Source organism: Microcebus murinus, chromosome 26 (genome assembly GCF_040939455.1).
Source record: "Microcebus murinus isolate Inina chromosome 26, M.murinus_Inina_mat1.0, whole genome shotgun sequence".
NCBI classification, from domain to species: domain Eukaryota; kingdom Metazoa; phylum Chordata; class Mammalia; order Primates; family Cheirogaleidae; genus Microcebus; species Microcebus murinus.
In genome coordinates, this window is record NC_134129.1 from 2685610 (window position 1) to 2708553 (window position 22944).

Here is a 22944-nt window from a genome sequence, read left to right on the forward strand (position 1 = left end):
AGCTACTCAGAGGCTGAGGCAGTAGGATCACTTGAGCCCAGGAGTTTGAGGTTGCTGTGAGCTAGGCTGATGCCACAGGCAACAGAGTGAGACTCTGTCTTAAAAAAAAAAAAAAGAATACGTACAACTTTATCCCTAGACTTCAGAATTTGCAGCATAAAGCAATTGAAGCCATAGTGCGTGGTAATTAAATTACCCTTTCTCTGTGTCTCAGCAGAGTGACCCAGTACGCACGCACACACACACACACACAAATAGAAGACACCTGCACCTCATCACATGTGAGCACAGCACAGACCCTGGGTCGCGTCTCGGGTCCGGCCCTGTCGGGTTGCAGGGGAACCACTGTGGACACGAGCAAGATGCCAGAGCTATTTTGAATTACTGGAGAAAAAAATAATGAAAATGATCACAGTCCTTACTTATTGCTTTATGACACGTTTATGTGTGAATATTTTCGATTAACTATTACTTAACACGTGTGTTTATTTTATAGAGAAAACATTCTAAGTCACTGAGCCTGTGGAGGTGAGGAGATAATAAAAGGAGGCTTAATAATGCAGAATGTGTGAGCTGCGTGCTCAGTACACAGGTGCTGCCCAGAGCCCATGCTTGGGAGGGAGGGGTGAACTCACTTCCTCTCCTATAGCCAGTATGGTCTACACAGCACGCTATTTGTGCGTCAGTAACACTATATATATATATAGTAAGTTCTTCAATAGAGAATGAGGGATCACAGAAAGCAGTGTGGTGTAGTGGTTGAGAACAGTCTCAAATCCCCAGCCTCACCTACTCAGTGGCAAGTTTTTATTCTCTTTAAATTTTGCTTTTCTTGTCTGTAATACGAGGAATGCTAATAATAATAATAACAAATAATTACTCACATTTATATATGAGTCATAGCATGACATGCATGATTTTAAACACCTTGAATGTGTTAACTGTTTTAATCTTCATGTCAACTCTACGAGGCAGGCAATATATTATCCTCATTTTAGACAGGACAAAACTAAGATCCCCAAAGAGATTAAGCAACCTGACCAAAGTCATATAGGTGGCAAATGGTGAAGCCAGATTACCTAGCTATTCTGAATTCAGAGGATGTGCTTTTAACTAGAGCATAGCTGTCTTGTGACAAATCGCTTAATTCCTGTAAGCAAAACCCTTAATGTGCCTGTTATATTAAATGTGATTGATGAGTTTGAGCTATTACTGTACTACATTAAGAATGGCAGAGATCATGACTACTGTTGGCCATATCGTGAAAAACCAAAGTGCAAAAAAAAAAAAAAAAACGGAGAGAGGAGAATTAATGCTTTTATCACAATAGTTCTGTTACAATTAATAACATATTACAGCAAATCAAAAGCAAATTTTGATTTCATATTAATACTTCTATAAGAATAATGTGGCTATACATTGTAGTAGTTAGGAAATGAATGAAAATGTGTTGAATAAAAAAATTTAGCAGTCTACTAAAGCTTTACCTCTCTATAATACTTATTTGTAAGGTCAAGTCTAATATTAAAATTGTAACCATGCAGATATTAAATAATGGCAAATATATACAAACATGTGAAGTAAAACATTTAAAAACAAGCTGTTCTTTCTTTATTATTGCAGAAAATACTGGCGTCTTTCTTAATGGAATATATTAATGCTTTTTCATTATATATATTTTTGCTCTGCTAGTATTAAATATATTCACTTTAAAGGAAATAACCACGACTGACAAGACTCACATTCTACAACTTTATTATTTTTAGAGTTTGAAGGCTAAAATTAACATTAGAAAAACCTTTCAGAGAATGCTTTGAAGCAAGACATACAAGGACAAAGACCTTGAAGAACTCTATGAAGTCCCTAAATACGACAACAAACATCTATTTAGCAATTATTCTATTCTGGGATCTGTGTGATTCCTAGTGTCACTGACGATTATAAAATCTATTACTTATCATGGGCATGTCTAGTCTAACAGCAAAGTAGAGCAAGAAATTTAACATCAATATATTTGGAAAGGAATTTTCAGATAAAGAAATTGCAAAGCACTGTACAAGCTTTATCCAAGAATTAGGCAGTAACCCATATATTAGCTGTTGAAACTAGGTTTGCTTATTTTCACCTTCTTTCAGTCATCTTTCACTCAGCCTTCTCAGAATAAAATGTGATTTTTAACACAGAATGGAAAACACACCCAAACTTTAATATGGTGAGAATAGGTATCCTGGATAAATTAAGAAGTCCAGAAAGTCAAAGCTTCAAATTCCTGCACCTCCTGGAAGGTGAAAAGATTTCACAGAGAGCGAACAGGTCAAGCAGCTGATCCATCATCTTTCAACATTTTCTGGACTATTTTCTTGACCATTGGGGCTTCCGGGTTCAGGCAGACTTTCCTTCCACCCTTCAGCGTGGCTCTGCAACAGAGAGCGGGATAGCTGCGTGCCCGGCCCGAGCCCCAGGACAGGTGAGTCGGGGAACAGCGGGGGTGTGGGGAGGTGTGGGGGCGGCGGGGGCGGCCCTACGGAGGCCATAACACAGAAGCGGGGACTTACATCACTTCCACTTTGTTGCAGTGGGCGCCTGGCTTGATAATCTCCAAATTCTGGATGTTCTTGGGATGAATTTCAGAGATCGTCTTCACACACGTGCAGCGCAGTTCAAGGTACAGCTGAACGTCTGCAGATTCCCCAAGGCACAAACGTGACTCCGCCACGGTCATGGTTATTTCCGCGCCTCCCTTATTTGCAAGGGGAGGTGACGGACCCCGTGAGGCCACTGCGAGTACGGTCTGCGAGGCTCTGTGGAGCCCGGGCCGCACGCGGGCGGGACGTGCCGGGCACGGGGCGGCCCAGCCGGGCGCCACGCCGCCCCCAGACAGGCCGCCGCGGACGGACGCAGCCGCAGCCGCAGCCGCAGGGGCAGGGCTCCCCCTCCAGCGTCCCGGGGTCCTCTTACCTTCCCTGACGTAGGTGGGAACCACGGTGGTCAGGAGCAGTGACAGCAGCAGCAGCAGCTGCAGGACGCGCGCGGGCCTGGCCCTGGCACAGGAGGCGCGGGCGCTGGGGCGGAGGCCCATGGTGGAGGCCGAGCCGGAGCTGTTTCCAGAGCCAGGAGACCTGGGCGCAGGGTGAGTGGCTGCCGGACGTCTGCAGCTAAGTGGCTTCTCATGCCCTCCAGATGTCACTTATATGCAGTCCCTTGAGGCCAGTAAGCAGGAAGAGGCAGGGAAGGGGAGGGGAGGGCATTGGTGATCTGCAAGCTGTGCTGAACCCAAATAAAGACGAGGTAGGTCAAAATTCCTGCTCACTTGCAATCTATGCACCACTTCACATTCCTACTCTTTTCTCCATTCCTGTCTCCCTTACACATACATGTAAAGCGCTCTGCTTAAGTAAGAACTAGGCTGAATGCTACACATATGTCCTTTGTATGACAATGTGACAATATGCCCTGCCGTTCCTATAGTGCAAAGCCATTGTCCTAATCAACACACGTCTTGTCACGAAAGATACATCGTCAGCACGGTTCATGGGGAAGTGCCAACAAATTTCTTGTCATTTAAATTTTACAAACATATTAGCCAGCATTTGATATGAAGCAATTTTTTGCTATATTTCATTTATTCTAAAAATATTGGTTGAGCATCTGTTGTATTATGTGCCAGGCATTATGAAGTTCTCTTCTTTGTGTGACTGGTCATTTATCTATTTCTTTTTTAAAAGCGAGACCTAAAATATTTCTGCAAAACAACGGGATATAAAGAAAGAATAGTCTGCCATCACTACTACTCTTACAGCTCCTACTGTTAAGTGGCATTACTGTCATTTATGTCATTTTCTTCAATTTCCATGATGAGAAACACAATACCAAGGGTGATGAACTGACTCTATGAAAGTGTTTAAAAGGTATTTTAAAGTCAGTTAGTCGGTTAAAATAAGTTAGCTTATACAAAATTATGTTTTAAATGAATGCTAGGAACAGAAACAAGTGTCAGAGGCTCTTGGGTTTTAAAATAACTTGACAGTCCTTTTTATGAATCTTACATTGTCACCCTAGGTTTTTGTGGTGGGTGGTGGTTAAGTTATTTTATCTCTTTTCCCTTTAAGTCCTCTTATAAATAGTGTCATTTAGGAAATGAGCAAGTTTTCTAAGACACCAAACAGAACTTATCTACTAGCTATAAAAAAAAAATATCTAGAGACACTGGAAGAACATTATGCATTAAAATTGAGACATTAAGATTAGCTCCTGGCCTTACAGGGAACATTTGGAGCTGACATTTCCCAAATTCTTTTTCCAAGTATATAAAACAAGAAGCTGTTACCTGCAAGTCCATCATAGAAGCAATTGATACAGAAGATCCTAGAAAAATGTTGGGTCACTTTGTTAAGTATTTAATCAGTAAGTTGAAATACTAGCCAATAAAATAATTTCTATAAGTGCTGAAAGCAAATGTGGTTTCTCGGAGTTGACAAGGATTGCCAGACCTCAATTACTCTGGTACCCCAGCTAATTGAGGTTTTGTTGCCTGCTGCCTAGAGGTGAGGAGCAGGCTGGGAGTGGGGTACAGAGGGAAGGGTAGAGAAGGTTGAGGGGGATAGTTTCCTGGGTGTGATTACATAGTAGTTCTGCTAAGTTTTGCGGGGCTAGAAATTGTATTTTCATTTTATGTTGATTAATATCACCTGCTGAATCTCAAATGCATGAGTTTCACTACATATTTATTCATTTGAGGACATTTTAATGCAATGTTGTTCTAGGGCCTGGAAACACATTAAGAATGTTTATAGCAGCACAATTTACAATTGCAAAGATGTAGAAACAACCCGAGTGCCAATCAATACATGAGTGGATTAAGAAAATGTGGTATATGTATACCATGGAGTTCTGCTTAGCCACAAAAAGCAATGGTGGCCTAGCACCTCTTGTATTATCCTGGATGGAGCTGGAGCCCATTCTACTAAGTGAAGTATCATAAGAATGGGAAAACAAGCACCACATGTGCTCACCATCAAATTGGTATTAACTGATCAACACTTCAGTGCACATGCAGTGGTAACATTCGTCGGGTGTCGGCAGGTGGGAGAGGGGAGCAGGGGATGAGTATATTCACACCTAACGGGTGTGATGTGCACCGTCTGGGGGATGGACATGCTTGAAGCTCTGACTTGGGTGGGGCAAAGGCAATATACGTAACCTGAACATTAGTATCCCCGTAATATGCCGAAATTAAAAAATTAAAAATTAAAAAAAAGTTATTACGAAGCACCAGCAATCTTTTTTTGCAGTGTAACATAACAAGTCAGCCAGTATTACACTTAGTGGCTTAAAACAATAATTTACTTATTTCTGAAAGTTCTGCTTGTTAATGAGAGGCTCTTCTGCTGAGCTCACTTAAGTGGGTGCAGTCAGAAGCAAATAAAATTGCTGAAATGTCAAAAACGTTCTTATTCACATGGGAGGTATTTGGCCCTGGCTGCCAGGGGAGGTTTCTGCTGGGCCACCTCTGCCTTTCTCCTCCTCTTTTAAGTAGCATTATTTTATGTCTCAGCAATAACAGAAATGGGGGGGAGGAAGAGGAGGGAAGGAGAAAGAAAGGAAAAGGAGAAGAGGGAAGTCGAATGTAGAAAATAAAAAAGAATTTAAAAAAAGACAAGATACAGCCTGTCTACTCCCTCCTGCTTTCTTCATCCTCTCCTCCCCTCCCCTTCCTCTCCTCCCCTCCCCTCTCCTCTCCTCTTTCCTAGTCCTCCCCCCATCTCTCCTCCCCTTTCTTCCTCTCCCCTTACTAGAAAGTTCCTGGGAAAACTGAATATATTTGCTCCAAAAAGACCTTAACTTAGACTAAAAACTCTTCATAATCTCCAAATCATAAAAATTTACTGGTATCTCCTGTATCATTTGCTTTTATGATTGATTTGCAGGTGGATAGTTTATTTCTTTTATACTTGGAGGAATTTGGAAAATGTTCGCTCAAAATGTTCTGTTTAAAGGAGAGATAATCTTAATGTCTTCATTTTAATGGATAATGTCCCGCCAGTGTCTCTACATATTTATTTTAATAGCTAATAGAAAAGGTCTGCCATGTAACAAGATTATCAATAAATGTCAACAAATTGATATTTGATGGATGTTTATATGAAGGGAAATACAATTGTTATAGTTTCTATAAATTGACAGAGAATATATACAAAACATACAGTTTCCAGAGCTTCTTTAAAAAGACTCAGAGAAACAAAACTTTATGAGCACTAAAAATTAATTATTTATACATACGTAGAAATAATATAGATAAATACAAAAAATAAGGGTCTGGGTTTTCTCGTTTGTAAAATGGAGTTTGGATTAGGAGACTTGGGAAAGGGACTATTGAATAGTATCTATCGAGCATCTACTATCTTCCAGGATAGTGCCTGTGAGATAGATAGTATACTGATTTTACAGATGAGAAAACTGAGGAATGGAGATGTTAAAGCAAATTGCCAAGATCTCATAGGTAGAAATACTCAGAACTGGATTTCAAATGCAATTGCTCTGCCTTTGTTCTGCACCACAAACTGGAAAGAAGTATAACTAGCCCCTCTTGCTGTCAATAAGTCAAGTATTTTTTTTCCCCTTTGTCCAATCCTAGGGATGGATCAAAAACAAACATCATAAATTTATGTGAGGGCAAACATGCACTAAAAAGGCAGATTTTCCCAGGGAAAGGTCCTTGTAATTTCTCTGTATTTAAGAAACAGGACTCTAGAATTTGTAGAAACAAAATTTTAGCCATGAACTCTAGGTCTTTCTGTGTTATTACCTCCCCCCCTACATATTAGAAGTATGAACAATTCTTCTTAATACTGTAATATTAATTTTGCTAAGAATGAATCAGAATTGTCAGCCAAAATCAGAATCATTCTCCTTCTTTTCCTTGATTTAGTCAGGGAGACAACTAGAAATCCCCACCTGCTCTTTATGTAACACCCAGGAAGAACTGACTACTCACAACAGGAGAGTAACCCACAGCAATTCTTTTCCTTATGCAAGGATTAAAACTATGATACAAAAAGAAAGCCACTAACCATGTTATCATAGATCTTGTCATGCCTTCAGGAATTGAAGGATTATGTGAATGTGTCACACCAGGCAGGAAAGTCTGGTAGAATGGAGGACATTAACTATGTGTTGGATTGGGGCAGTCAGGAAGAGTAGAGTAGATTTTAGCTGAGCACTTGCTCAATTCCAAGTGATCTAAAACTTATCTCCGGAAGACATACGTTATAGAACAAGTAGCAGTGGTCATAGTGGTGAGCAGTAGTTGTCACTGAGGTTCTTGTGTAGGTTACTCTTTGGTAATAGACTGTAATCTGTTTTCCTTATGGAGTTACCAATTGTAGAATGGACATGACAACTAGAATTGCAAGGATATTACAAATCAGGTTTTATTCTGTGGCCTCTTGAGTAAACCAAACTCACAACGTTTGCTTCTGGGAAAAACAAAGATCTTGAATGGTGATAAAGAAGATAAAAAATGCATAAAGTGCATTTAATATGCTTTAATTTAATTTATTACTACTTGTCATTATTTAATAAGTGTTTCAAGGTGACATAACAAATCAAGGATTGTTTAAAACCCTGACATTTAGAGTTCGAACATTTCTGGTAATTTCGTTTGCTTTTTAGTGTTTCCCCAAGGTTAGTGGATAATTCAGAGGTTAAAAAAAAGATACTTTGAGAAAACAAAGAGATATCACAGAAGTTTAAAGATTTTTTTTTTAATTAAAAGTATTTTGTACTTTTCTATTTCATTCAAAAAATTGTCAGCAAACCCATCTCTTTCAATCTACTCTACGTTTTTCCATTTCTTTGTATCTCTCTTTATTTCTCTTTATCTTATATAGATATATCAATATATAATAATAGAAGATATATTAATCTAATTGATATTTTATATATGAGGAGAGAGATCAAGAAATATCAAAGAACCTAGAATAGACATAGATATGCTAACAATATATTAGCATATTCTAATATATACATAATGTCAATGTAAGCATCTATGATATATTAATCCAATCTCAGTGTGGATGTGTGTGTTAACTGACTTAGCTTTTTCCTTTCCTTCCCTTGCTTTTCCTAAGACTGGGCTATTTATATGAAATTGACATTTTAATATTTAAAAGAAAGTGGAACTTGTTTAGCCGAGATCCCTCATCTACCTCCATAACCAATATGTGCTGGACACTGTCCTAGGAGCTGAGGTCAGTGTGATAGACATCACCTCTGCCCTCACGGAGCTTGCAGTGAAGCTGGAATAGACACAAGTTAAACAAATGAGCACATGCATATCAGCTGTGTAACTCTGCAGTCACCTTGGTGAGAAAATGTTCTGTAGGGTAAGCACAAAATGCTATGAGAGGGTATAAAAGGAGCTTTTATCTGGTAGGAGGAAGAGTCAGTCAGGTTGTATCCAGAAAATGACAAGTAAGCTATTCCCAAAGGAAGGAAGGATGGGAATTAGCCAGGTGACAGTGAAGGGGTTATAGACTGAGGGGATTATATATGTCAAAGCCCTTGTTGGATTACTTGTAGGCAAGAAGGAGAAAAGGGGGTAAAGAAATTACAATTTAGTAGTCAACACCTACCATGAGCCAGGTTATCGATTTTAGAACACTACCAGAGAACCTGAGAGTCAAAATCCTTATTAATACATTAAGTCATCCTGTGCCATGCACTGGGGATGCAGAGATGGATGAACTACAGCTGGCGCTCTGGGGGAGCCCTTAGTAGTGTAGGGTGAATACTTCTATAAAGCAACAGAGCAATGCAATATATTTGTCATAATTCTGATATCTACAAGATACTACGGGAACATCAAAATGGAAACGACAAGCTCTGCTGGGTGTGCCAAGGAAAACTTCGTGAAGGAGATGTGTTCTGAAGGGCGCATAAGCTTCCTCCTGTGTGCAGCAGAAAGAGAAGTCCCTTCCAGGAAGCGGGCCCAGCAAATGCAAAGGCAAGGACCCAGAAAAGAACATGCTCTGTCAAGGAACTAAATGCCTGACTGCAAAGGTGAGGGAGCAGTGAAGTTGAAGTAGGAGTCAGGAGTGTGATGACACAGAACCTCATGTGTCATGCCTGGCAACTTTTGTCCCATGCCTAGGACATAGGGAGCCAGGTGAAGATTGAAGATAAGGAAGTTTCACACCCTATTTGTGTTTTCTAATGAGCCCAGAGGCCACTGGAGCCCTGAGGAGCAACTGGAAGGGGAGAGAGCTTGGAGAAAGGCTGAACCGTGCCACGGCTTTGAGAAGCGAGGGCCCTCTCTGCCAGCCAGGGAGGAGCAGAGGTGACTTGTAAAATAATGTAGAATTAAAGAAAAATAAAATTTATTGTAACAATATGAGAAGGAAGAAACAACACGTAAGTTTAGAAATCTTTTATTCTTTTTTCCCAAAGAACAAAATACTACATAAACTGATGAGACACGGTTAAAAAGTACCATTTTAATATAGTAGATGTGATACATACATAATTCCTTATAACAAAGTGGTCAAAACCTTTAAAAGATACACTATAGGCATGTGAAAATTTTAGCAATGCTATATAATTTTTGGAAGACTAAATGCGGGATTTATACTCCAATAGTTAGAATATGTTTCCAAAACTTTCAGAGTAGATTAATGTTAAGTTTGTTTTATGTTAAAAAGACTGAAAGAGTACATTTCTACAAAAAGTAGGAGACATGAATTTACCTGTTTCCTAGTTTCTTCCTCTATATCAAAACATACAAGTAGTGACCAGAATTATAGTGTTCCTAGTAAAATAAATAGCTCATAAAATCAAAGTTTAATGAGTAAATCATGACATTATGCCATACTAAGAAGACATTAAATGTCTAAAATTATATGAAAAGAATATATTAGTCCTTATAGAACTTCTAAATAAGGAACTATATTCTATACAAATAATGGTATGATACTGCCAGCTTCCTAATGCAATGCAACTTAAATAGCATCCCAGGTTCAAAAGTAAGGATGTTCTCTCACATATTCCCCAAACACTAAAACAACACTAAAATATTGGGAGTAGGGATAACAGTGTATGCCTCTTGGCAGTATTTTTATAAAACATCATTCACATAACACTATAAGAAATATATTCTAGAAATACAACAGTCACTTCAAGACACTTTAAAGATTAACAACCAGTGATTTTTGGCTCACAATATAGTTAATTAGCAAATATTCCAATAACAGAGCAGATAAAATAATAGTAAATTGCAGGAAATGCAATGATAAATACTTCACAAGCTGATCTGAAAGTTTCAGCAACAAACACGGGTCTTCTCTGCCCTCTTCAGAGTGTGGCATCCATGGAGAAAGCAGACTTCTGGAAAAAGTCAGCCCGTCCTTCTTGTCTTCACTGGGTCCGGACACCCCTAAAAACTGCTCTGCTGAAGACTGGGCAATTCCCCAGAGCCTGGTTCAGTTTTTCTTGTTTCCACTGTTGAGGAAAGAATTCCATCAGTTTAACCAAACTTCAACACTTTTTTCTCTTCACCACTTTCTCCTCCCCCCGACCCCCCAACCACAGTGTTTAAAACGTTAGATGAAAACAAAAATAAAATCAATAAAAACCAAGGGCAGACAAAAAGAATATCTCGGTAAGGAACTCTGAGTAAGTGCTCGGGCCATCACATGCATGATCAGTGACCGCAGTTTTCTGGGGCATTCCAGAAAAGCTTTCCCTTTTGCTTTTTAACAATCTTTTCGTGCTAAGCATGGTCTGGAATGTGGTACCAAATCCCACAGAGAGGATGGTGCCCTTGTGAAGTCTGCCCCTCCCTAGAGGGATGAAGACACCACAAAGATCAGGTGACAGTACCTGTTCAGATACTTCTTGATGATTTTCTTGATCAAGGGGGCTCCGGGGTCCAGGCAGACCTCGCTGCCGTCCCTCAGGGAGGCTCTGCGGAGAGACAGGGCGCGTGAGCCGGCGGGGGAGCCGGCGGGAGCCCTCCGGCCCTGCCTGCGCCCTCTGGCCCATCCCGCGCCCTCCGGCCCATCCCGCGCCCTCCGGCCCGGCCCATCCCGCGCCCTCCCGCCCGCCAGCCCGCGCCCTCCCGCCCGCCAGCCCGCGCCCTCCCGCCCGCCAGCCCGCGCCCTCCCGCCCTGCCCACCCCGCGCCCTCCCGCCCTGCCCACCCCGCGCCCTCCCGCCCTGCCCACCCCGCGCCCTCCCGCCCGCCGGCCCGGCGCGGGACCCACACGACTTCGGTCCTGGGGCACTGCGGCCCTGGGGCCATCACTTGCAGACCCGCGATGTTTCTGGGGCGGACTCCCCTGGGGGCGGTGTGCAGGCAAACGCAGCGCAGCTCTCGCACCACCGCCGCGGCGGGGCCCGCTGGGGAAGGAGAGAGAGGGAGGGAGGCGTCAAGCGCGGCCGGGCTGGCCGAGCGCCCTCGCCTCCCCGCCGCGCCCGCACCCGCGCCCCCCGCCCGCCGCGCCCGCGCTCCCCGCCCGCCGCGCCCGCGCTCCCCGCCCGCCGCGCCCGCGCTCACCGCCGGCGGCCGGCGACGGCGACAGCAGCAGCAGCAGCAGCAGCGCGCACAGCGCCCCGGGCCGGGCGGGCGGGCGGGCGGCGCGGCGCGGCGGGACGGGCATCGCGGCGGGCGGCGGGACGGGCGGAGAGGCCGGGCGCGGGTGGCTGCCCCGGCCCGCGCGCTCCTTTTATCCCACTCGCCCTGCCCGCAGGCAGGAAAGGCGCGTCGGGGGGATGCGGGGAAGTCCCTGGTCCCTGCCACGGGGCCGGGAGGAGGGCGGGCGGGCGCCCACCCCGCGACCCGGCCCCGCCCTGCGGGCGCCCGCTGCCTGCAGAGCCTCCCGCGGGGCCAGCCTCTCTGGGGACATAGCCCCCTGGGAGAGGAAGGCCGAAACCGAGTAGCGAGATAGCTTTGAATTTAGAAAACACATATCTGAATGTCTTTAACCCTTTCTGATTATTGTCATTATTATCATTATTCGGGCAATGTGGTCCCTGATTAGAATTGTGCTAACCTGAAGAACTTTCTCTCCCCTTTGCGAGCGGGTCATTCTAGGCTCCTTGAATTACCTGATGAGCCTCTGGGCTTCAGCCAGCATTAGAAGCCAAGAAAATGCGATGAAAGTGTCTTTGGTCCCCACTCGAAGTCAGTGACTCAAACTGGCTCAGAAATCAAGGCGGTTTACTGGAAACTCTATACTTGCGGTGCAGCAAGCGCATGTGTGTGGAAGTTGTTTAACAAACAAAAAACTCCAAAATGACCCAGCAAATTGCTGGGGAAGATGGTAGCCTGCACTGGGCAGTTTAATATGGTGGCGAATTAGAAGAGGTTTTGGCCAGAGAGCCCAGCCCAGCTCTGGCTCCTCAGCCAGGTGTATATTTGACAGGATTTGGAGAAGGTGTGGGAGGCTGATGATGTTGACGGGCCTCATCTGGAAGTTTGGTCTGAGGTTTTGAATCCATTTGGCAGCAACATAGCACCCACTCTGGCTTTCCTCAAACCGCTTCATGTGCACTCCCACACATAAGCTTCTAGAACCATCCAGCTTCATGATTGCCAATGACCAAGGCTGCTTCCGCAGGCCTGCTCTCTTCCCCAGTGAGCCCAGAGCTGCCACCTGCGATGGAAGGGTGAGGTAGCTTCCAGCTTCCTCTCCTTTTCCCTCCTCTCCCTGTTCTCTGGAAGTTTCTGTGGCCAAGACTTCCACATATCTGACTCTCCTGGAATGGCACATAGGCTTTCTTTCATGGAAATGTAACTAGATCCTCTTCTGGATTGTTCTCAAGACCCTTGTTCTCAAGGTGTGCCAGCTAAGGTAATCCGTAACCATGAAGGAAATCCAAAACCAGTGATGGAAGGAAAATCCTTTCCTTGTGCCCTGTGACACTGCAGAATCTCATTCACCCCCCCACCCTTCACCTCCCCTGGTGAGCAAGAAAAAGGAGTCATAGACCTTGAGAACTTTTATTCTGGAAGGAAACTTAAGTAATTCTCTGGCCGAGGAAAGCTGGGAGGTTTGGCCTTTACTTTGTGGGAAGCTGGATGGGAAGTTCTCGTAGCTTCCTCATACCGTCAGCATCATTCTTGACTCAGCAAATGTCATCCTTCATCCTTCTGAGCAGTGGTAATCTGTCGAAAACAGCCTGCAGATGTATTCTATTGATATTTTAGAGGTCAGGGCAGGCCAGGCATGGTGGCTCACGCCTGTAATCCTAGCACTCTGGGAGGCCGAGGCAGGTGGATTGTTTGAGCTCAGGAGTTTGAGACCAGCCTGAGCAAGAGTGAGACCCCATCTTTACCAAAACAGAAAAAATTAGCCGGGCATGGTGGCGCATGCCTGTAGTCCCAGTTACTGGGGAGGCTGAGGCAGGAGGATCGCTTGAACCCAGGAGTTTGAGGTTGCTGTGAGCTAGGCTGATGCCACAGGACTCTAGCTGGGGTAACGAAAACAGAGGCTAGGACAAAAGATAAGCCTCACTGAAGATGCTAAGAAAACATCAAAAAGCGATTCAAGATTTCGGGCAATTAAATTCACCATAACCACAGTGAATAAACCACAATACAATAGGACTTTGCTTTAAAAAAAGTTTAATGACATAAGTTTTTGAGTTTTCAAGTGTATTTGCACATGTATGTGTGTGAGGGTAGTTTCAAATAGGTATTTCAAATACAGGTGAAAATATGAATTAATTTTTGGCAGCAAATGGTAAGATTAGAGAAGGGTCATGAGAAAAGACTACAGTTCCTCCTGACGGTCTAACAAATGCACATATAGATGCTCATGCATCAACTGGTTTGCACTCTGAATCATCTCACCGCAGATTCTTTATAGGATATAAGGGGGAAAAATGTTTCCACAGCTGGCAAGCAGGCACCGGTAATAGAAAGTCCCCACTAGAGTGGGCTGTTGTGTTGCCCAAGCTAATCAGGAAGCAGTGTGTCCCTTTACCTGGCTTCACACTGAAATCATTCTGGCCCACGGCTCCTGTCTGGCTCCTGTCTAGGCACCTCTGATATTGGCCTTGTGCAAAGACAGGTGGGAGTGTGGATGGCCCAAAGGTCTCCTGAGATTGGGAATGACAACACCAAGAACCACTGGAGACAGATCTCTTTAAAAGTAATTGCTTCTTTCTCGCCAGTTCAAAGAGAAGCTATTTATCTTACACTTACTCTGTCCAGGTGGTAGAGAAAATTGTGTTGTTTTTGTTCCCAACTATAGTAAAACAATCCAGATAAAATGACATTGCCTTCCTGATAGCCTGAAAGATTTACTGCCTGTCAAAAGGAATCTAATTTTAGTCATCTTAGCACGGAGTAATGTAATAGGGGTAAAGATATTCTGAATGGTGTGTAGCTTCCAAAACACTTTCATGCTCTTTCTTTCTTTCTTTCTTTCTTTCTTTCTTTCTTTCTTTCTTTCTTTCTTTCTTTCTTTCTTTCTTTCTTTCTTTCTTTCTTTCTTTCTTTCTTTCTTTCTCTCGCTCTCTCTCTCTCTCTCTTTCTTCTTTCTTTCTTTCTTGACAGAATCTCACTCTGTTGCCTGGGCTAGAGTGCTATGGCGTCAGCCTAGCTCACATCAACTTCAAACTCCTGGGCTCAAGCAATCCTCCCGCCTCAGCCTCCTGAGTAGCTGGGACTACAGGCATGTGCCACCATGCCCAGTTAATTTTTTCTATATATTTTTAGTTGGCCAATTAATTTCTTTCTATTTTTAGTGAAGACAGGGTCTCGCTCTTGCTCAGGTTGGTTTTGAACTCCTGACCTTGAACAATCCTCCTGTCTCAGCCTCCCAGAGTGCTATTACAGGCATGAGCCACTGTGCTCGGCCTGCTCATTATTTCTTGAGCTTTAAATTGATTTTTTGATGTAGATCACACAAATTCTTTCCCTGAATTTCCTGCTAGGGAAAGTAAGGCCAGAGAAAGGGTTAAGTAGTAGAAATTCCGGGTTTAGAAGAGAATTTGCCCCATGAAAGTTTTAATGGTTTCCAGATTACAAACCGCTATGTTCACAGTCCCAACAGACACCCCCAGCGGCTCTCCACACGGTCTGGTTAACCACTGAATTGTATTGCCCAACAATCATGCTGTTGAATTCCACAGCATATCCACTCCTGGCTTTGAGGCCAGAATTATGTCAAAGGACCAGGAGATCTCCAGGTGACCCAGCCTGAACCTGTTCTCTGCTTTCCAAATCCTTTACTTTCTCAAGACAGATTCAAGGTCCGGTCTTCTCTGAGAGGGCTTATTCTGGCAAAGCCACTTAAAACGTTCTCCTCTCACCTGTGGTCTTTGAACATCTGATGTACTGATAATACCACCACATGAGCCGGAGCTCAGTTATTCCTTAATTTTGCTTTTATCTCCCTCAGGTTAACTATAAACTCTTTAAAACCAATGGTGATAGCTTATATTTCTCACATAACCTCCCATAAACTCTAAGTTCAGTAGTGAGCAGTCTACGAACGCTCAATGGTGGATAACGATAGTAACTTCTCATTTTACATTGCTTTTGCCTGACGAGTAGGACGTAAGGAGGAAAGGACAGGGCTGCTCACTGTCACTCACTGCTCTATTTGTTTTTAACTCTGCTATTTTGAATTGGCTTTCTTCTATGTTGAAATTGTTTCTTGATTCGTCTTAGAGAAAATTCAAATGATAATTTCAATCTTTAAAATATGAACTGTTTAGAAGAATGCTCAGAACCCAGCAGGACATTTCCTATAAAAAGAAAGAAAATTATGGCTAGGTATAGTGGCTTATACCTCTAATCCCAGTGCTTTGGGAGGCTGAGGCAGGAGGATCACTTGAACTCAGGAGTTCGAGGTTGCAGTGACCTAAAATCACCCCACTGCACTCTAGCCCAGGCAACAGAGGGAGACTCTCTCTCTCTCTCAAAAAAAATTACCCAATTAAAGCACCAAAATATCAACCAAATTTTGAATTTTCTGTGACAAGTGACAAGGGGAAATTTTGATTAAGTTATACTATGTTTGCTATCAACAGTATGGGAATGTCATTCTAAATTGATCTTTCCCAATAAATCAGAAAGGGCTTTAGTTATGTGGTTTAGTATGACGTAGGCCTTTTCAAATATTTTTCTGAGTTTTTTTTTTTTCCTTTATATCCATTATTCTTTATATTACCTTTTAGAAGTGCTATACTATTGCAGTGATTACAGATGTAGACACAACTTTATCTTGTTAACAATATCTAAGATATCAGTACAAGGAAGAAAATAATTATTTAAGTGGAGGATAGAGTTACTTGCTTTGAATGCAAAGGAAAGGAAAAATCCAGTGACTCTTGAGTTTGCTTTGCAGTGTCAGGGTAGTCTGTCTGTCTGCTTCCCCACTGGGCTTGGCAAGCCACTGAAGAAGCAGTAGCATTCAGACAGGAACTTTGCTTCAAAGTCGCTTTAACTTTACTTTGAAATGTTAGAAATATTTTCCTTCCTTTTGCTCGTTATCCATCTTTCCTTTCTGCCCATTACGATTGAATCTTCTTGAAAAAGGAGTTAATCAATAAAACTTCATTGGGTTTTTACCGAACTAGATTCCAAGTAACCATAGCTGGGCTTTTCCTTGCCACTTCCTGGGTAAATGGAGTAGCTAGTTATCTTTTGTCTAGCTGTGTAAACCTAAAAAAGTTTTTGTTGATAAGAGATGATGCAAACAAAAAAAGACAAGGATTAAAATTTTAAGTGTTTCCAAAAGCCTTGGGTTTGCAAAAATAAGAAGCATTTATTGCCTTCACTTCTTCCTTCAGAAATTTCTTTAGCAATTTTCAGAAAGAAAAAAAGAGAAAGGAAATGAAAAGAAAAGCAAATCTTTTAGTGGTAACTTCTCTAAATGACTTTAAGATGGCATTTGCATGATATTGCAAAGGCCCTTTATGGACATTAGACTTCTAATACTGTGCTTAATAATGGCCGTTTGCTATATTGTGTCTGACCACCATCACACCTTTACACCTTCTAACTTTTTAGCAGAATATTTATTTCTGCATAACCTCACAACATATTTCATTATTATTTAATATACAGTAGAACCTCATCATCACTGCTTAAGTAGGTATAACTGTGATGCATTTGTTTGTGTGTGATTAATGTATGTCCCAGACAGCCAAAACCGTCTCTTTGTCTTTGACTTGTCAGTGACAAGCCTCCCCTGTCACTGCGTGAAAAGATAGCAAAGACCTGTCATTTGCCAAGTACGCGCAACAATGCTTGTGGACATGAAGGACAAACATGCTCAACACACCACCACCACCATCGCCACCAACAACAAAACAAAGACGAAAAGAAAAAAATAAGAATAGAAATTATCTTGTATCCAAAGGCTGAAAAGCCTGGAAAACAAAACAAAACTGTCTTATGCTTGATTTTTGCCACCAGTTTTTCATTAAATTGGATTATGAATTCCCAGTGAATAACTACTTTCATGCACATTTAACATATTATTTTTATAAGAATTGGGAATTAAGAAATTGCTCACACTGACATAAAATGTGTTGTAATACCAAGCCAAAAGTCACAAAATCCTAGAAATTCTGGCTAATGTTGGATTGTGAGTCCCTTACCAACCATTGGGATTTTAAAACATGGTTTGCTCTGAAAAGTACTTTGACTTAAATTGTCTTAACAAAATGTTTGACTTTGAATCACTTTGGTTTCCAAAAAAATTCAGTATTAGTAAGTCAGACTGGAAGTCATTTTCATTGGAACAGAATGTTCCATGCAAACATGTTTTACTTTTTTTTACCTAATTGAAGTTTGATAGCAGAGTGATGAATGCTATGACCAAGGACTATGTCATAGAAAAGAGAAGTATAATAGAGGCTAATATGTTAGAAATAGACCACAAGCTGGTGTCTGACACAATGTGACGATATGCAGTTCTTTGTAATCAATGCAAGTTGTGAAAGTTTTATTTCAAAGTATATACAGTTTTATGTGACGATTTAAAAATAAAATCATCACTTAAACTGAGGAAATAATTAGGAAAAAAATACGTTTCTTCAGTCATGAATTATAGTCATTCCTGTACCAAAAACTTTATGTATGGTCTCAAGCAATTTATCACTTTTTAAAATGAAAACACCAATACCAGCTTTCTTCCTCATAAAACTATTAAGAAGAACAAACAAGATGGCTATGAAAAATGGTAACATTATTTTTTAGTTTTTATACTTTAAATTGAGGTAAAATGTACGTAGTGAAATGCACACAGCTTAAGTGTACAGTTCAGTGAGTATTGAAAAATGTAAACAAGATTGGAGCAAGATGGCCGATCAGAGAAACTAAGATGCCAGAGCATCTCAGTAAGAAGTTTTAGATGAAAGAGAAAATATGAACAAACAGACAAACATAGATCGGGTGTGGGTCTGAGGCAAAGGTCCCAGAACCTTCAGGAGGTTCCACAGGAAGAAGTTGTGGAGCAGAACAGGAAGGAGCAAGGTATCAGCAGACATCAACCCCCGACAGCCTTGGAGTCCAGTGCGAAAGGTAGGTGGAGCAGTTAGTTTCTCCCTCGCTCACATCTCTGACAGTTGGCGGGTTCCTGAGCTGCTGGAGAGACTTTCTGCCCACAGGAGCCCAGAGGCTGCTGCCAAGAGTGAGCTGGGAGCTTCCTGAGGACAGGGCACAAGGCTGCGCTTCCCTCCCCCACAGACCCAAGCCCTGATGGCAGGCGCCATATTGCTTCCCACCCGCCATGCGTCTTTTTCCTCCCCAGGGAGCCTCAACTCCTCAGGTTTCGTCTTGCTCACTGCCACAGAGACATTTCCCAACTCTGGCCCAGACTGCAGGAGCCACAGGGGTACCGTGGGGCCCGGGTGATCTGTGTGACTCCAGAGTCTGAACATTCTCAGTGGGCAACCTCCCAGACTGAGGGACAGACATGACCAGAGTGCTAGCTTCTCATTTGTACTGTTTTTCTCCCCTTCCTCTCCACCACCCATGGCTGCCCAAAGAGACAACTGAGCCACCACACTGAGGCTCTCACAGTGAGTGGGGCTCAGACTTTTCCTCCTGGGGTCCCGCAGTGGACTGAGGGGTGAGCACCCTGCTCACTGGCCCTCTCTGGTGCTGCCTGCCCAGTGATTCCATCAGAGTGGGGCACGCCCAAGGCAGAGGGACATTGAACCTGCTTGGGCACTCCGTGGCAACTCAGGACCAGCATGCTTCTCCCTGGCATGGTCAAGGATTGGCTTTTGGGGACCTATGGGTGGGGCCGGTAGGCCAGATCCCATACCCCCAGGTCTTGATCGCATTGCCTGGAGGGAAGATTTGTGAATTAATCTTGGAAGGTGAGGAAGCCCACATGGGCAGATGTGGGGGAGAGTGCAGTGTGAGTCCCAGCTGCAGAAGGCTTGTGGGACACCCCACCCCACTCAGGAGGGCTGCACTCTTAGCTCAGGCTGGGCTCCTGGGCAGGGAACCTCCTGGCCTACATCACAGTTGTGGGGGAGCTCGGTTGGCTTGAGCTCGTGCCTGCCAGCAGAGGCCAGAGGGATTCCATGGGCAGGCCAGGGTGGACAGGAGCAAGGCCTGCTACAGACTGCCATACTGTGACTCCCACAGCCCCCCTTCAGCAAGCACACTTGCTGGTTGAGTGGGGCCACTTCAGGCCCTGCCCGGTGGCTTTGCCCAGAAGCTGGGAGCAGACCTTCAACCCTGCCTGAAACAAATACTTGGCCAGCTTTTGGGGAGCCTGAGGGTAAGATAAGCCAACCCAGAACCTGCCCAGCCACACTCCCCACCTGCCTCTGCTGGGACAGAGAATAAGGACTCACCTGGAAGTTCCAGGGCCCACCCACCACCTGGGGCATTCCAGGGCTTCTCCTGAGGGACTAGAGCCGGTCACAGGACCCAGAAACAACACTGCAGCTTGTTCCTTCCAGCAAGTGCCACCGACTAAGAGGGAGGTCAATTTTCACTCCCTTTTAAGCATTTACTGACTCAGTCATATAGGGCGTGGTTGCTTCTCACCTACAAGCACCATCTACTGTCTCAGAGGTTAAACTGGGCATGCGATTACAACTCACACAGTTGAGAAGACCACAGGGCTGGAAAAAAGAAAGGATTTCAAAGACCACCATCCTCCCTCATCAAAGAGAGTCAGGGAATCTGCCCACTCACGCAACTCACCCCTCCCACAGCCTACAAACACCTAGCAACTGAGGAAACCACCACATCCAGACATCCGCCCAGAACCCAGATCGCCACCAAGGCTCCCACAAGCAAAGCCCAACATATTCTATGAACACGCCTGTACTGTCGCGGCAAGTGTCACAGCCACTGACCAGGGAAAGAACCCAGTGGCACACAGAGGGTCCAAGAATCAGCTTTTATTTCGCCGGCGGGCTCAGAGGGGCACGCCACCAAATTCTGAGCAGCATTTCCTTATTTCTCTCCAGTTTTATACACTTCTTGGGGTTACACACAACCAACATCCAATTAACAGTGAGATTAGCAGGGTCAGCCGTAAGCTTCACACATGTCCAGTCAGTAGTGGTTTTTGCCCCAGGCCCCGGGCGGGGCTTTCCCCCATCAGTACAAGTGAGGAGGGGGAAAGTCCTATCCAGACAAAAGAAATCCAAAAATAAGAAGCAACAGCTGCTCCAGATGAAAAGAAATCAGTGAAAGAACTCTGGGAGTATGAAGAATCAGAGTTGAAAGGTCACCCCCAAAATGGGGGGGACCAGCTCTCTAGCAATAGAAACCAACCAAAACCAGAATATCAGAATGACAGCTAAAGAGTTCCAAATATGGATTATAAGTAAGCTCAACAAAATACAAGTCCCTGTGATAAGATATGATGACTGTGGACTGACTGAATTAACTAGGCTCCATGTAGGAGGTGGAATACTGTGCCATCTTTAAAAATGTTTACAGTGCTGTGTGACTCAATTTTTTTAAAAAGATATGCCATATATGCGTTGCAAAAAAAAAAAAAAGAAAAGAAATGTTTACATTCATAATGATATTTCCAGGAAAATTTACTTTTTAAATAATTTTCAATAGTTTTCAAAATATTCTTAATAAAATAAATATAAAAATGAAAAAAAGAAAAATGTAAACAATGAATCAATGCATAGATTATTTCCATGCTTTTTCCATTCATTCTCTCTTCTCCAGAGGAAACCACGATTCTGATTTTTAGTTTTGCCTATTGAACTTACTATAAATGAAACCATTCGATGTGTACTCTTTTGTGCCTGGCTTCTTTTGATCAAATTAATGACTATGAGATTCACCCATGTTATTGTAAATATTAGTAATATAGTTCTTTTTATTCAATTGAATAGTCATTGAATAATTCAAATGAACTATTCAGTTGTACACCTATACCAAAATTTCTTTATTATTTCTCTGTGGATAGACATTTGGATCATTTCCAGATTTGATTAACAATGTGGCTATTATGAAGTGGCTATAAACATTATTACATAATCTTTCTGTTTGTGGTGGAAAAAAGATTGCCATAAAATCATTGCCACTCTTCTCATTGTATGCTTCTCATACATCTAGCAATATTTGATTATATGCAAATATTGTGTATGGAATCTTCCCAAGAATTGGGACAATGCTGCTTTCTTTTATAAGATGTATTGATTTTTGCCCTAGCAAGTATTAAAATTACTTGCAGATTATTTTGGTCCTTTCTCTTTGGTTGTTTTTGTTTGTTTGTTTGTTTGAATTTGATTTTAATCTCAGGGCATGTCCTTTATTTTAGGGTATACTTAGGTTTTTTGGCACCTAATATGAATATCAGTGATATTCAGGGTCGCTTTACTTTTCCTAAACTAGAGCCCATCATTCCTAACACTACCTGAGTCTGGTGTCACCACCCAGCTCTCAGTCGCACGGCGGGCCATCCCCAGAGTCTCCCCCTATCCTGCATAGCCCAGTCTTTGTCCAAGGAGCTGTGTTGATCTCTTTCAGAGTAGCTTTATGAGTTTACAAATTTAATTTCATTTATATATCTGGTGATCTACCCAACCATTAACTGCTCCTTTTTCTTTGTACACTTTAGCCTTTTGGCTCTCAAAAAGCTCCAGCTCCTGGGAGGAATATCTCATATCCTTGCCAAAAATTATTAACTTGGTTCCTTCACTGGTAAGAGATTTTCATTATATGCATAATTAAGCTTCTTTCATTTTCTTCCTATACATTGTACATATGCTGCACCATGCCATGACTAGGTAGGCTGAAGTTTTCTAATAGTTTGCTATTTCATACCTGTTGAGGAGTCCTCAAACTCTATAAATGTTCAGGGTACAAATAATGGGTTTTACCGCGGACTCTCTTGCTGCTTTGGCTTTGCACTTAAAGACTAACGAGTACATAAGCTGAGGGCTGTGGAATTGGCCAATTTGGATGCTTCCTATCTCTCTTTCGCTTTTGAAATTTCTCCTTTCCTTTAGCTTCCTACTGAATAGAACTTCTAGACTCTCCACACCAAAGCACATGCCTCTAGGTAGCCATGAACCTTAATCAAATCAAAAACAAACAAATACAAAAAGCCTAGCAACAAAGCCAGTAGCATCATTATTAGGGATACTGCAAATATAACAGGTTAGTGTGTATGTGCTGTAGGGATGGGGGCAGGGAGAACTCCTGTCAGTTTCTGTTTAGTGCCACCAAGTTCATGTTCAGGCAATCCTTTAATACCTCTATTGACCCTCTGAGAGGACTTCACTTTCTATTTTGAGAAGCCTGTACAGCATATCTTATTTTATGTAAGTATTGCAGCAGTTTTAGAAAACAGTTCAACAGTTCCTTAAAATGTTAAACATAGAGCTACTATATGACCTAGCAATCTCATTGTTAGGTATATAAACAAGAGAATTGAAAATATATGTCCACCCAAAAACGTGTCCATGAATGCGGATAGCAACATTATTTGCA

The 22944-nt window shown here is 42.8% G+C and overlaps 2 protein-coding genes across 2 annotated transcripts; both read right to left on the reverse strand.

Annotated features, from left to right (window-relative positions):
* Positions 1–1738: 1738 nt before the first annotated feature.
* PPBP (pro-platelet basic protein) lies at positions 1739–3192 on the reverse strand. The gene is made up of 3 exons (XM_012745316.3): positions 2959–3192; positions 2556–2679; positions 1739–2417 (listed from the first exon to the last, which is right to left on the reverse strand). Exons 1-3 carry the CDS (start codon positions 3077–3079, stop codon positions 2315–2317), a joined length of 348 nt encoding a protein of 115 aa, XP_012600770.2. The 5' UTR covers positions 3080–3192; the 3' UTR covers positions 1739–2314.
* Positions 3193–9412: 6220 nt separating this feature from the next.
* Positions 9413–11688, reverse strand: CXCL6 (C-X-C motif chemokine ligand 6). Its single transcript, XM_075997822.1, has 4 exons — positions 11551–11688; positions 11258–11393; positions 10876–10959; positions 9413–10494 (listed from the first exon to the last, which is right to left on the reverse strand). Exons 1-4 carry the CDS (start codon positions 11651–11653, stop codon positions 10476–10478), a joined length of 342 nt encoding a protein of 113 aa, XP_075853937.1. The 5' UTR covers positions 11654–11688; the 3' UTR covers positions 9413–10475.
* Positions 11689–22944: the final 11256 nt, after the last annotated feature.